Raw genomic sequence first — 15887 nt, forward strand, 5'->3', positions numbered from 1 at the left:
ATTCTAATGCCTTTCATTAGTAGACTTGTGTTTTAAAAGGTAGACTCAGTTGATATTAGATTTGGGGGTTTTGTCAGGAAAAAATTATGGAAATTTGTTTTCTCCGTAGTTGTATCAGTATAATACAGATATCCTCAATTTTGTTGTTTGGCCTAAAGCAAGGTGAACTCACTGTGTGGTCCTCTGCACGAAGTTTGCTGAGCCTGGTTCCATAGCATTAGGTTTGAGTTCTAGCTGTTCACTGCTTATCACTGGCTGTCCTCTCTGTGTCCCTAATAGCTCAAAAGTAGTTTGTCATTTGTAATTGAGGATAGCAACTCTGAATTAAAGATTATAATAGGATCAAATGAGAAATTGCGTATCTAAGGGCTAATGTGAGTGATAAGGTTCTGTTACATAGAGGCAGCTCATTTTTGTAAGTGCCTTAACCTCAATACCAAACCATGGTAAGGACGGGTTGGGGATGGGGGAGTGAATAGGTTCAGGTTTACATTGTCCTGACCTGGTGAAGTTAATGTGCACATGCCTTTAATGAGCTGTGCTAAATGCACATGTGGCACGCTTCCTAATAGCCCTTTCCTGTGCTCTTTTCCTAAAGTTGAACGAAGAAGAAGATTTAACATAAATGACCGCATTAAAGAACTAGGTACTCTGATCCCCAAGTCAAATGACCCGTGAGTATAAATGCATGTTAATCTGCACCATATATTTTTGTATCTTCATATTTTCTCATATGTTGTAAAATATGCAATTATAAAAATTAAAGAAGTTCCCCTTTCCCTTTGGTTCCTTTTCTAAATACTTCTTAAGCCTTTGGTTAATTTTATCAAACTAAGATTTCAAGAGAAATGCACCAAATTGGACAAAAGGATTGTTGGATCTGAGATGGTTAGCTCTGAGTGTGAGGAACTGGGCTTACTGAAATCTAACAATACTTGGGAAGCAAATCCAAGATACTGATAAAAAAAAAATCTTTTAAAAGCCATGCAGTACAAGATTTCAATAGCTGTTAAAAATTTGTAGACTTGTACTCTTTGACTTGTAAAATGTCTCTAAATAGGCACTGATGAACAGATACTGGAGACTTCAAGTTCAATGATATTCAAAAGACAAAAGGTCAATTGTTTGTATGAAAACTTGCACACTCTTTATGTATTTTACCTATCTGGAAAAAAGAGTAATGTTTAATCCTCTTATCAAGTACAAGTCAGCTCATTTGGGTTTCAGCATTTGGTCTTCCTCTGTCTTTCCTTTCTGAGATAACCGCTATAAAGATAATTTTCTCAAGTCTTTCCTACCACCTTTGAGTTACCTGCAACATCAGCAAATAGGACAACAAATACATAATTTTTATCCATTAGGAACTGGCCCATTTGAAGTCAGTGGCTAGGGGATGTATACATTTTAATGGCCCCCACAGGCATTCTATGAAATTAGCCTTTGAATATGACCTTTTAGCTATCTAATAAAATGTAAAGATGAAATCAAGCATTATTCATGCAAGGCTTATTAAATTTGCTATTCACATTATTGTCGGGAAATTTGTAGCAAAATAAAATTAAACTATTACCTATTGTGAGGTGGTTTTGATGAATGTGTGAGCACAATTTCCATCTTCAACACTTCACTTTCCTGCATTTCAAGGAAAGGCATTTTCAAACTAGAAACATTCAAATTCTCAGTTGTGCAGCACAAATTTATCCTCCTAAAGGGCTATGACCTTCATTTCCTACAGTCAGTCTTGCATGATCGTTGAAATTGAATTCCTCTTTTCCTATTCTTTATCAGCTTTCACTTTTTAGCATATTCTTTTAAACTGTGGCATGTGAATCTCTTCAGTAACATATTATGGGATGATGGGGCTACAGTGAAAGCCTGTGTTTGCAATATTCCTTCTCCATTGTATTGGAATACTTAGGTGTTTATAACCTGAACTGATAACGCTCTCTCATTGTAGGCACCGTTTAAGATAAAACAGTATATGCTGTATGGTGGTTTTCCCACACTAGATTTCTACAATGTGCTGGTTTTTTAGGAACACATTCCCAGTAATTAGTGTCTTAGCCCCATACTCTTCCCCCAGGGCAGATCTGCTTTGGTTGACATCATAATTGGGGATCTGTGTATGCTTCTATACGGAAAAAGGATTTCTCTCAGCTCCCCTCAAAGAAAAAAAAAAGAAGATTGGTTGGGTCTCACATGGAAGCAAGCCCCAAGATAACTTGTTGAAATACTTCTTAAAAACTGTGTCTTTCTTAAAAGTTCCAAATCTGTTTTGCACATTGGTGGCCTAGATAAGGCATCATTCATTATAATCATGTTTTTCTCTGGCTGCTAAAGTTTTTGTGACTTTGATTTTCACCCTGAACATTAGGTCTCTGTGCTCACACTGGGTATCTCAGGACACCTCTCTAGGTTGCCATCTTTGGTGCTCAGACCCCAAGGACTCACCCCAAGGAATTCTCTCCCCTTCTCCTGGGAGAACTTCTGTTTTGTTCTTCACTTAACCCATGTGAGGATCAATTACTAGGTGACTTGTTTTAATGGCCTGCCATTCCTATGTCCCACCTGATGCTTCTGATCTGCCCTTAGCAGCTGTGGATGATGGGTTGGATGATTCTCTGTGTATTAAATGGTTTTTGTTCTTATCTTTGTTACCATTATTGTTATAATAGACACTGTCTACAAAAGGGTACACATTAATTTCAAGTAGTATAAAAATATTACTTATATATGTATAGTTTGTTCATTATTGCTTTTTCTGGAGCACTCTAATTTTTTAAAAAATACTTTCATCTACACTTTAATGGTGGTCTTAATTCTCTCACATATGCGTATCGCAGCCATACTGGCTAAGAACTGAGAGGTATAAATGCCTGGTTGCCTAGGCTGGAAGTCCAAAACATCCTCTTACAAGGTAACTGACCTTAGGGAAGATACACTCATGTTCATTTTTCTCATCTGTTGGGGAAGGGAGAGCATCAAATAGTCCTCTGTAGTCTATTTGCTTTGAGGACTTACTCACATAAGGATGGTATAGTAGTTTAGGACAGGAAGTTTAGAGTCAGACTCTCTGGGCTTGCTGGCTTTGCCATTTCCTACCTCTGTGACCTTGGAAAAAGTTCTTGACCTTTCTGTGCCTTAGATTCCAGTTAGTAAAAACATGATCAGAGTAGTACCTACCTACTGAGATTGTTATGATTGATATATAGTAAGTGCTGTGGAAAGATAGCTATTATAATTATTGTGTTCACACTTAGCACAGTGCCTGCTCCATAATTTGAATTGTGTTTTCAATTTTTCCTAGCATATTCATCTAAAGTGCTTCCTTTGGCTCCAGTAACCTATGAGGTTGCTTATACACATGTGGTGTCATCATTCTGTAGACGAGGAAGTGGATACAGAGAGAGATAGATAACTGCCATGATAATTCACAATAAAAAAAAAAACCTCTAAGGATGCTCCTTCTATGCCACAAACAACCAAGCAGTAGGATCTCAGTATTTTTTTTACCATAGCTTATTCTGTACAAGTGAGTAAACTTTAAACAAATTATTGGCATAAATTAATTGTACAAAGGTGTTTCATTGTGATATTTGCATACATGCATGTAATGTGGTTTGGTCAAACGCACACTGTCAATTGCTTTCTTAGCCCTTTTATCTTCTTCCCACTCCTTTTAAACAGTTTCACTGGGGTTCATTATGCTATTTTAATACATAGATACATAATTCCTTCAATCTTATTCATCCCTGTCATCCTCTTCTTTCCCCCTTTTCTCCTATCCCCTCCCAAGAAAGGAAACTTTTGTAGTTCTATAAGCATGTTACTTTTTAATATAGTGTTTAAGAGTGTTGATTTTGTAATCAACAGGCTGAAAATTAAATCTCAACTCCACCTTATGTTAGCTTTGTGGCCTAGGACACGTTGAATTGTCTCAGTTTCAACATCTGCACAATATCCCTACCTTACAAGGTTCTTGACCATATTTAGTGAGGTAATGTAAACAGAATGAGTGGATGGTGCCCAGCACCATGGCAAACATTTAATAAACGCTAGCTATTATTGATGTTTGATTGTTGTTATAGCTGAAGAAATTGAATGCTTTGAATACCGAGTTTTCACTGATTTTCCAATCTTGAAAAGATGTGTTTTGTTCCATATTTGTCACAGGGACATGCGCTGGAACAAGGGAACCATTTTAAAGGCATCTGTGGACTATATCCGAAAGCTACAGCGAGAACAGCAACGTGCAAAAGAACTTGAAAACCGCCAGAAAAAGCTGGAGCACGCCAACCGGCATTTGTTGCTCAGAATACAGGTACCTGCCATGCTGTTTAAGGTTTGCCACATATTACTGACTTTAGGATGGAAAGAAGATAATAAGCCATAAGGGAATTGGTTTACATAATCCCAACACAGGCTGTCCTTCCTATTCAGAGGTTCTGTGTTTGTGAATTTGCCTACTTGTAAAAGTTTATTGGTAGCCCCCAAATTGATGTTGGTGGCATTTTCACAGTCATTCTTGGACATCTGCAGAGTGGCATGTTTCAGTTGCCCATTTTGTTTATTTACAGTGATGGTCAAACAATCCTGCCTGCCTCTTATTTTAGCTTTCGTCGCTATGAACAGGTTAGAGTTTGGCCTGTTCATTGTCATGTTTTCCACATTTCTGTGGGGTTTTGTTTTTGTTTGTTTGGCATATTTTTTGGCAGTACTTGGGTTTTGAACTCAAGGCCTTGTACTTGCTGAGTAGGTGCTCTACCACTGAAGCAAACCCACATCCCTTTTTGCCTTTTAGTGTTTTGGGCTTTTTTTTTTAGTTGTTGTTTTGATAGGGTCTCAAGTTTTTGCCCAGGGCCAGCCTTGGACCATGACCTTCCTACCTACAGCCTCTAGCATAGCTGGGATCCAGGTGCACACTGCTGCACCCAGCTCATTGTTGCTCAGGCTGGACACAAACCATGGTGACCCTCCTCATCTCCACCTCCCAAATAGCTGTGACATTTTTGTGGGATTTTTTTGTTGGTGATTTTGCTAATTAAAATAGGGCCAAAACATAGTTGTAAGGTATTGTCTATTTTTCCTAAGGGCAAGAAGACTGTGATGTGCCTTACAGAGAAAACACAGGTGTTAGATAAGCTTTATTCAGACATGAGTTGTAGTGCTGATGGCTGTGAGTTCAATAGTAATGACTCCACAGTGTGTATTAAAATAAAAGGTGTCTGTAAGCAGAAACATAAATAAATCAAGATTATGTGTTGATTAGTTGATGCAAATGTTGTGACTAGAGGAACCTAACTCCATCTTTTCCCTAGGAGCAATGATTCTATATTCAATAATTCAGTGTTTACAGTGACTTCACAAAACTTAAGTGTCACAAATACTGAGCAGTGATTTTACATGTTAAATAAAAAGATGCCTCAGTATTTGTGGGGTGTAGGAAGCAGTTGGTCAATCCCATGATTAAAATGGATATCATTCTTGAAAACAGTTTTAGGCAGTACACTTACACCATATGTATCTTTCACCTAAACTACCCACTGGTGGAGGGAGAAATATTAAATATGTGCAGACCACCTGTCATTCTGTCTAGTGAGTGTACTTACCTGCGTAGGCAGGAAATGGGGACAGATCACTCCAAAACATCAACTCCTGGTACTCAGCCTCTTCTGCTGAGTGTTGGTACCCAACTTCTTGTCCTCAAAGCCGACTCTGTCATTGATCAGAGTGGCTTTTGAGCATAGTTTCAACTCACTTGCAGACTTTGAATGTGACCTACCCATAAGAGTCAATAATCTGTGTCTTTTTAAGTAGATAGACCCCCTTTGACTAGATTTGGCTATAGAGCAGGGGTTGCTTTTTGGATTTCCAATGTCAAGATTCACAGAATCGTTTTATGGAATAGCTACACAAAGTTTAACCCCTCGGAATCCAGCATGTTTCAGGTAATGGTGTTCATCCCAGATGTGGTACTTACCAAACGCAGCCCTTCATTTATAATAATAATCGTCTCAATGTTCCACCACACTTCACATTTTGAGGTGTCACAGCTCCCATTCACAGCAGTAGTCTTTAGCCATAGGGCTAGAAGGAGGCAGGTGGCTCTTCTCTATGGCTGAATTTTAGAATCTGAGTGGTAAAAGAGAGGCTCTATGTAATTTGGAAATCTTCCTTTCCCCTCTCCCCAACTTCTTTGGCTTTTGTTGTTTGTTTTACATTTTACATCTTCCATAGGTAAGCAGAGTTATTTAATCACCTGTAATTCTTATACCCATTTATAAATATAGCTCATACTAATGTGCTATTATTAAAATGTAATAACTATTTTGAAAGAGAAGCTAGATTTTTTTATTTCTAGGTTGCAAACATGTATATTCATGTGGAATATGAATATTTTGCAACATGTGTACTGGAAATTCCACAGTGACAATATCTTGGTTTTCTTACAGTGGCTGTGGGGCTGCCTGTAGAACTTTGGCACATCATAGAAAACATTTTTAATCCGGAAAGCTCTGCAATGCAGTGAAGCCAGGGTACTCCAGATGAGACTTACCCCCTTATCTAGAAGTCATTGCTTTAATCAGCTGAAAAATATTTTTAATTAAGCAACAAAGGATTAGAGTACCATGTTTGCTTCCCTTAATCTAAATACATTTGTTTGGTTTTTGAAAAGACAAAGTGCACGTGTGGAGGAGTTTTTCTTATCAGCATGTTGGGGTAGATTTACAAGAGCCCATGTTTCCAGCTTGGGCCTAAGGGTTTCTTTTCATTTTCAATCTAAGTGATGCATGCAGAAATTTTCACAGAAGAAAGAGCATGAAGCCTTATCAGTGGAGGTACCATTTTATTAAACAGCCCAGGGCTTTAAAATGATGCCTGAAGGACTTATGTTTCCAGAGCTTGTGTAAAGGAACATGCAGACACTCAGATGGCATCTCAAGCTCCCGTGTCTTCCTGATGTTACATCAAAGGAGGATCTCATGCTAAACATGGGCTTTCATGAACATGCATTTCTAGGCTGTGGCAGAGGTTGAGAGACCATGTCACGTGGAGAGTACTCTCTTCTCTAATGAGGACTTGCCCACAAATGTAGGGTAGCTTTGGGATGTAGAAGCAGAATGCTTACTGGGGATCTGGTGGGGTCCCTGTGGTCCACTTCAAGAGTGTCCAGGGATACACAGAGAGAAAATGCAAAGATCTTGCTTTGAACATATTTTGAAGTGGGGTGGGGCACTGATACTTAGGAAGTGTATCAGGCATCCAGTGCTATAACAAAGTACCACTGACTGGGTGGTTTAAACAACAGAAAGTTGTTTTATTATAATTCTGGAGGCTGGATGTTCAAGGCAAGGTGTTAGCAGGGCTGGTTGCTTCTGAGCCCTCTTCTCAGCTTGTAAAGAACCATTTTCTCCCTGTGTGTCCTCACGATTCTTCCCTCTGGGTGTGTCTGTGTCTCAGTTTCTTCTTCTTACAAGGATAACAGTCTTGTGGGGAAAGGGACATCCATATCACCTCATAACTACCTATTTAAGACCCTATCTCCTTAATGGCAAAATAGTTTCTGCTGGGTATCGAGAGGGTGGGTGGTAAGGGAGAGGGTGGGGGCAGGGGGGGAGAAATGAACCAAACATTGTATGCACATATGAATAATAAAAAATAAATTAAAAAAAAAGACCCTATCTCCTAATGAAGTCACATTTCAAAGTGGTGGGAGTTAAGGCTTCAATGTATGAATTTGGGGGGTGGGCACAATTCAGCCCATGTTAAGATCTGTGAAAGACATAGGAAGGAGCCATTTCTTTTATATATGAGAACTTGTTGAATTTGAAAAGTTAATTCCCTTTGTCATGGTGAGATTGTTAGACAATGCTTCTAAAACTTTAGTTACTTATATAGAACTTGCACAGCTTTTCCCATCACCGCCCAAACTTTACTTCATGGTATCCTTCTTGTCTTAGACCAAAAGAAATTTCTACTATTTCTATTAGGTCCAAACAAGTTCTTGAGTATTTAGGTCTTAACAGTTTAGTAGGTACTTGGGGGGAAAAAAACATAAAAATTGAAAGAAAAATATGATTTCAATTTTATTTTTAAATAACTATGGTACTCATAAATGAGATGTGTGCCTGCTGAGCATCACACAACTTCTGGAACCAATGGAATCAGATTAGATTCAGCCACCCCTGCTTCATATTCCATGTTGATGCCCATGGTGGTCCTTGTCACAGCAACCCCTCCCTCATCACCAAAACCAGCTTTGCAATGCTATGATGTGACTGAAAATTATATAACACAGTCTCATGCCAAAACAGAACCACGTAGAGTTGGGCAGTTACTGAGGCACAATTACCATTTCCCTTGAATTCTCAAATATCTCCATGGCCCCATGAGCACTCCAGGGCCTCCTTGGGTACCTCAGTGTGCATCATAGGGACCATGAGGTTGTGTTACTATTTACTAAGTATTTTACTTGTTATCAGCTCACATTTAAAAATGCTTAATTCTTGCATTTTTTAGCTTATCCTCATTAGGACCATTAATATCTGTAAGATTTTGTCTATTTTTAATGCACAATAAAATGTATATACCACCTAAAAAGTAAACTCGTATACTACCAGTCATATCTGTACTATATGTTGGGAAATACAGAGTTTATTAATTTTTAAAAGCCACACCCTTTGACTTTATTGTTGTCCTTCTGTCTAATTTTTTATAGTCTTTTTTTCAAGAGCAACCTTATGGTTCATAGTAAAATTGAGTGACAACTGCAGACAGTTCCCATATTTGCCATTTCTTCCACCGCATCCACAGCTTCCGTCATTGTCAGCATCTCCCACAAGAGTGGAGCATTCATTACAATTCATGGGCCTCCCTTGAGATTTCATTATGCTCCAAAGTCCTGAATTTAGATTCAGTTTTGACCATGTACCTTTTGTGGGTTTGGACAAATGTATACCAACAAATATCCACCATTATACTATAGCAGAGAGTAGTTTCACTGCCCTAAAAGTCCTCTGTGCTCCACCTATTAAATGATCTGACTTTGACTTTTATTATAGGAGCTTGAGATGCAGGCTCGAGCTCATGGACTTTCCCTTCTCCCATCCACGGGTCTCTGCTCTCCGGATTTGGTGACTCGGATCATCAAGCAAGAGCCTGTTCTTGAGAACTGCAGTCAAGACCTGCTGCAGCACCATGCAGAGCTGACTTGTACGACTACCCTTGATCTCACAGATGGTACCATCACCTTCACCAACAACCTCGGGTCTGGGCCTGAGAGCAACCCAACCTATAACGTGCCCACAAAGATGGGATCCAAACTGGAAGACATCCTGATGGACGATACACTCTCCCCTGTTGGCATGACTGACCCACTCCTATCCTCAGTTTCCCCAGGAGCTTCCAAAACAAGCAGCCGGAGGAGCAGTGTGAGCATGGAAGAAACTGAGCATGCATGTTAGCGACACCGCCCTGCTCAGCCCCCTCACAAACTGCTTCCTTTCTTCATTAGTAGACTTCATAATTTACCCGAAGGGGTTTTTCTTGATAATTTTCCTTTAATATGAATTTTTTCATGCTTTATCAATAGCCCAGGATATATTTTATTTTTAGAATTTTGTGAAACAGACTTGTATATTCTATTTTACAACTGCAAATGCCTCCAAAGTATTGTACAAATAAGTGTGCAGTATCTGTGAACTGAATTCTCCAGACATAAGCTTTCTGAGCAAGAGGATTTTGCATCAGAGAAATAGCTGTCCATTTTTATTCAGGGGAAATCTTGGTTTGAGATTTTTATGCCTGTGACTTCCTTGGAAATTACATGTAAAGTTTAATTGAAAGAATGTAAAGCACCCCTCCCCTAAAAAAAGAAGAAGAGGAAGAAAGAGAAAAAGATATCCATACTAACCCTTTTCCATTTTATAAATTTATTGATTCCTTGGTACTGCCTTAAAGACACAGTACCATTCCAGCATCATTTAGTCTACATTGCAAACTATTTAAAGGAAGAGTATGTTCTGTAAAAAACAAAAAAAGCAGCCATTTTCATGAGCATTGTCTGGTTAGAAAACTTAACTGATACTAACCAAACTGAAAGGATCTAGACCAAGGCTCAAAAACAGTCTACTCTTGCTGTCTTTTATGCTGAGCAGTTACAGTTTTCTTCATTGATGAGTGTGATTCAATTTTTTCATAAGAAAAATTTTTCATACTTTATTTTGAAATGGAAATGAATGTCCTCTCAAAGTGAAATATTGAGGCGCACTGAACATTTGTTTTACATATTTTTTTCATTTATGCTTTTGATAAGACAACCAAACTGTGCACATTTCTAAATTGGCTTTCCTGTTTTTATTTTTAAATTATGTTTTAGTCATTTGATTTGTACAGATTCTTTATTATCATTGTTCTTTTCAATGTTTGTATTAATTTTTAAGAATATGCATCTTAAAATGGCAAGTTTTCAATATTTTTACAGCTCATGATGGTTTTCTGCATTCTTTGTAAACCCACGAATGAAAACTTTTATGCAAGGTCTTGCGTTTAGAGAGCTTTGCAGATATTTTGTATGTTACAGTCTCACTCGAAACTGTTTTCCAACACATTTAAAGTGTAGTATTAATAGGTTAAAACCAGGCTTTCTAGAAAGAATAAACTTACATATTTATTTTTAGGATACAAAAACAGCAATATTCTTGGAAAACAATACCATAGCACCACTATGCCCACTATGGCCATTCAAATTGAGGTGTATTTCAACAAACTTGCTGGATTTTTTTAAAGAGAGAAATGCTGTATTGGCAAATTACTGTTACTTGTTAACAAATGTTTTAACAAACAGACATGCTGTACAGTTAGTTTCAGTGCATTATCTACTTGTGTAACCCTATGCAATAACAGTAGTGTTCCATGTATCCAGCCTAGATATTTTATACAGATGACATACAGTGTTACAAGTCAGGCTGTTGAATGGGATTTCTCAGTGACAGCCTAGAGTTGAATAGCGGGTGGCATACAGCATATCCATTCAGAATGAAGTGCCTTAATATATAAGCAGTAGTCTATTTTGGACTAGCACTGACTGAACTGTAATGTAGGAGAATGTTTGAAGATGGTATCTATAGTGGAAAGGAACACGTAGCATGGTGCCTACGTAGACAATATAAGAGCTTCCAATTTTCCTTCAGATATTTTTTAATATGAAATATATTTTAGTGACAGAGTGCCAACTTCTTTCATCAGGAAACCTTATTCAGGAGGGTTTTTAAAAAGTGTTTAAATGTCAAATGTGAATTGGTGATGGGTGATGGAATGGTTCGAGAGGAGTGATTGTCAGATGCATGAATGGATGGCCTTGGTGAAAATCATCAACTGCTTAGTTCCCATGCACATTAGGCGTTGAGAATCTTTGGAAACATTGATGATGCTATCAGTTTATAGCTTTATTACTTAAGGGAGTAGGGAAACGAAATTCCCATTCTTTCAACTCCCTTAATTGTATAGCTCTTTTTCCTAGAATAGTAATGCAAATCTGCATGAACAGAGCTAATTGTACCATAGTGTTCATTGATACAATCATAGCATTGTCTATTTTTCTCTTCATATTTATATGGGGGAGGGGAATGGGTGTGACAGTTGAAGATCACTATGCTATGATGCTAGTTTTCCTTAGCTGATTTTGAGGGTTTTTAACAATAGAGCAAGGTTTCATAAGGTTGACCAACCCATAGCTGAGGAAATATGGCTGTGGTGGAGCATCTTTATAGAATACTTTGTTGAGAGAAGGTATGGCATCTCGTACCACTGTCCTGAGACTCGCAGCTCCTGATCTTCCCGTCACCTGCTTCCCTGTCTCCTTCCTCTAATGAGACAGCTGCTGGGAGAGGCAGGTGAGCAAGCCACCAGAAGGCTGCAACCTTGGGGGTGGTTTTATTTATTTCTTTTTTGCCAAACAGTGTGGATTTCTTTCAGGGACTAGTTAAGCCAAGAGGCAGTGGTTTGGGCTAGTTGTTTTTAATAAGAGAATGATCCACACCTCTCCCCCAGTCCCTGGGTGCAAAATTGTAACTCAGGGTTGGGCCTCCTTTTGGAGTGACCAAAATACCAAAATTATTCACCTGCCTCTGGGTAAGGCAATGGAAATACCAAACCTTCTGACTTTGCCAAAAACAGGACAACCAACCTAGTCATACAAAGAGGATGACAAAGTTCTTTCTGGTTGTTTTTGAACAATAAAGCAATAAGAACAAATAAAGTATATAGGCTGTTAAAAGATATAAAACAAAGCACAAAAGAATGCACTTATTAATATTTTTGAATATGCACTGGGGAAAAGTTGATGTTGATTACAGTATAAAAATCTGTTATCATTTCTTGATAAAAATGACAAATGACTGTCTCTTACGGACGTTTGGTACTGTAATGTTAATAGTAGTCACCTGCTGTTGGGTACAGCAATAATTTCTGTATGGTCCATAGCACTGTATATTCTGGATTGATATTAATGTATCCAATGAAATAATTGAACTGTTGTTCTTGATAGCCTCATTAAAGCATTTGGTTTTTCACATAGTGGCGGCCAGTTGTGTTTAGTTAATACCAGCTTGGGATGTTGTTTGCCTTATTAAAAAAAAAAAGAGGTAATGTACATTTTCTTTTAATTTAATGAATAACAAATTGCATGAATTCTTTAAAATGCCACCAGTAGTACTTTTTTGTGTTAAATGCTACTCTAAGATGTTACTTTTTGGTTAGAAACATTTTTTGATTACTTTATGACTTGCACTTAAATGAACTATAATTATGCAGCTTTTCCCCCTCTGACTTTGGGGAGATTTTGAACTCCCAAATGCCAAGAATTCATAAGAGTTTTATTTAAAATGTTTCAATGAGAAGTGGCTTTACAGAAAGAGAAATTGTCAGAGAAACCCTTGCATATTTACAGAGAAGATATTGGGTTTTTAAAATAAAAATTTACAATAATGAAAGCTTAATATACCTAGCCTGCCAGCTTCTGGCTGTTTTTTTTTTTAATACAGTACTTAAGAATCATTTGATAAATGTTGGATTTGAATTGGGAAGTGTCAGACAAAACATGTCTTTATTCCCTAGCTAGGCCTTAAACTCCTGCCCTTTAAAAAAATATTCTGGTTTAACCTCTGGAGAAAATGAGCAAGAAACTTCCTGTAATGCTTCTGATCTGACTGTCAGCTTTTTCTTAAGTTTAATTTTTTTCTCAAATTATAATATGCAATAATTGAGGCCTTTCTATTTCAGAGTCATTTGAATTATTTATATTTCCCATAGAAATGTGACTGTAATGTCTTTAAAAAAAAGTGTAAAATTAGGAAGATTTCCTACCTGAACAAGAGAATTTTCTGGGTGAAGTTGAAAAGAGGTAAGTTGAAAGTTGAGGCTTTTCATCTTGGGGGTGTCTACAGCTGTACCTTTCCCTAAGTTTCTACCTGTCCTTTGCCTGTTGACTGTCCATGAGGCCTTAATCTCCTGCCCCCCACACATAGTATACATACACCATAATGTGTTACGATGGCGTTTTCTGATCATCAGACATTTTTGTACAACTTGGATGAATTTATTTCATATCTCTAAACTTATATTCCTTAAAGTTTTTATTAAGCCACTTCACTTTTCTAAAAAATTATATCCAATTTGGCACAGTGATGCATATTCATAATTCCAGCTGCTCAGGAGGCTGAGACAGGATGACCATGAATCTGAGACTCGCCTGGTCATCATAGAGAGATCTTTGTCTGAAAAAAAAGAAAGAATATATATATTGAAATGACAAAGAATGGGCTCTCAGCTCAGCTTCCTGGGATTGGATCATTGCTCATTTCTAGCTATGAGGTTCTGAGCAAGTTACTGTGCCTCCCTGGGCCTCAGTTTCCACTGTGCTCACTGGAGATAATAATATTAGCTGCCACACAGTGGCATATGAAGGCTGTTCAAGTTAGTACACTAGAATTTTTGCCGGCAGCATATAGGAAATGCTCGGTAAATGGTAGCTGTTTTTAATGTTATCATCATAATCACCTTTATTATTAAAGTAGAGTATAGTCTTTGGATTTTTCTAAAGTCATCCTGTATATCAGCAGTGGCATGTCATCACATTTGAGAAACACCACTTTATAACATGGGTCTAAGATTTGCATGAGTTCTGGGGGCATGTAGCCCCACCTAGCATGTATAATGGCTCTGGGTTCAATCCCCAGCTCCACAAATAATAAGATTTATGTGAATTTTTGAGGTGATAGGAACCAGTAGCTACTACTTTGAAGAAAGAGGACTTTGCTCTTCTCAGTATCAAAGGATTAAATATTTCAGAGAACTCATAGTAAACAAATATATCACATTTAAAAAAGATCTTCAGCACAAATGACCTAAAATTTAAATCACATCAAACCTTTGTACTCTGTAGCTATGCTTTTGCCTTAACAATAATTATACCAAGTTATTTTCAGAAATCTCTATTATATTCCTTAGAGAATTGAACTTTGTAATCTTTTGTGACATGCAGTGATGGGAGGCCACTCAGAGTGGAAGCTTGACTACATCCTATCTGTTCACTTTCTTATCAATATTCAAATGTTTTTCAGGGTTTTATTTTCAATTGCACTTATATTTGATGACTTCTTTGGAACACCAGCCGAGGAGCTAATCTTCCTAATCCAGCCAAGAAGAATGCACCTTTAAAATTACCCTATTTTATTGTTTTATGTATGCTAAGATTTAATGTATTCCCAAGTAGCATGAGGAAAGCTTGTTGAAGAGGAGAGATGTAAAGTTGGATTTTCACCATGTGTATATAGAGAGACGTGGTCATCATTTGATTCTTTGCCACATCTGAAGCTCAATAACAATGGCTTCATGTCTTTGCTCATACTAACATGAATTCATTATATATCTTATTGAGAGTACAAATAAAGAAACTTTCATTACCCCAATTGCTTAAGAACCACAGTACTAAAAAGGAAAAAAAAGTACAGAGTACATTTGTCATAATAAAATTGTCAAGGCTTGGTATAGTCATAAAATGTAGACACAGTTAATCATATTTGTGTTCAACATTTATCAGTCTTTTGATCCTATTACCTATACCAGAGATACTGGGAAGTGATACGAGTATATACAAAATCAAATAAATCTTAGCAACATGTCTAAATGGTAAAGACAGTTTGCTTTTGAAAAATTTGCATTTTAAATTTCTAATTATGGAGTCAGTTGAAGATATATTCAAATGGGTGCAATTGTCACTCAAAACTCCTTATATATTATTCAGACAGCAAAATCTGTGGAGTTAGAAACCACTAAACTAGAGTTTCCCAAACTTTGCTTTATGGAACTAGTTCCACAAGCTGTTCCAAAAGTTGCTTTGAGGAATGGGGGTTTGGAGGTGGGGTTGTGTGAAGGGAGGGGTGTGAAACGCTATAGTTAATCTTGAGAAAGTTAACTTTTGGAAGTGCTGGACTAAGCAAATTTGAGCAGATATCTTAACTGAAAGACTCCTCACATTCTAAAATATGGTAATGTGTCTTGAGAATGTTCAGGACTGGGAACTATATGCAATGTTTCCTAATCCTATGTGTGTGGGGCCGGGGGAGGGGAGACTTGTTAATGGCTCCAAAGATAACACTTTCTGTTTTCTTAAGGTAAGTATGCTTATATTTGTTCATGATTCTACAGGTAAAAATCATTGTCATTAAATCATTATTCCTGAAAAAACAAATTAGCTTAGGTTTTCTTATCCAATGAAATGATGAAATTCTGGTTATAGAAACTATTGCCATTAAAAGCTATTCTGAATTAGAAACATAATATGTTTTCATTTTCAATGAAAATATCAAGTTCATTGTACCTTCTCT

General features: G+C 37.4%; 1 protein-coding gene across 25 annotated transcripts in view; it reads left to right on the forward strand.

Moving 5' to 3' along the window:
- Mitf (melanocyte inducing transcription factor) overlaps positions 1 to 15887 on the forward strand; it is a 357640-nt gene that overhangs the window by 183145 nt on the left and 158608 nt on the right. For 21 of the 25 annotated variants that reach the window (XM_020171323.2, XM_020171325.2, XM_074044214.1 and 18 more), the window contains 3 exons: positions 599 to 674; positions 4174 to 4321; positions 9063 to 12576. In XM_020171323.2, the coding sequence (XP_020026912.1) occupies positions 599 to 674; positions 4174 to 4321; positions 9063 to 9464 (626 nt within the window). In that variant the 3' untranslated portion in view covers positions 9465 to 12576. Of the gene's footprint in view, positions 1 to 598; positions 675 to 4173; positions 4322 to 9062; positions 12577 to 13311; positions 13403 to 14621; positions 15644 to 15887 lie in introns of those variants that run through there. The other 4 variants (XR_012436349.1, XR_012436351.1, XR_012436350.1 and 1 more) reach the window with 3 other exon arrangements.

The sequence above is a fragment of the Castor canadensis genome, chromosome 10, assembly GCF_047511655.1.
Source record: "Castor canadensis chromosome 10, mCasCan1.hap1v2, whole genome shotgun sequence".
Classification (NCBI taxonomy): Eukaryota; Metazoa; Chordata; class Mammalia; order Rodentia; family Castoridae; genus Castor; species Castor canadensis.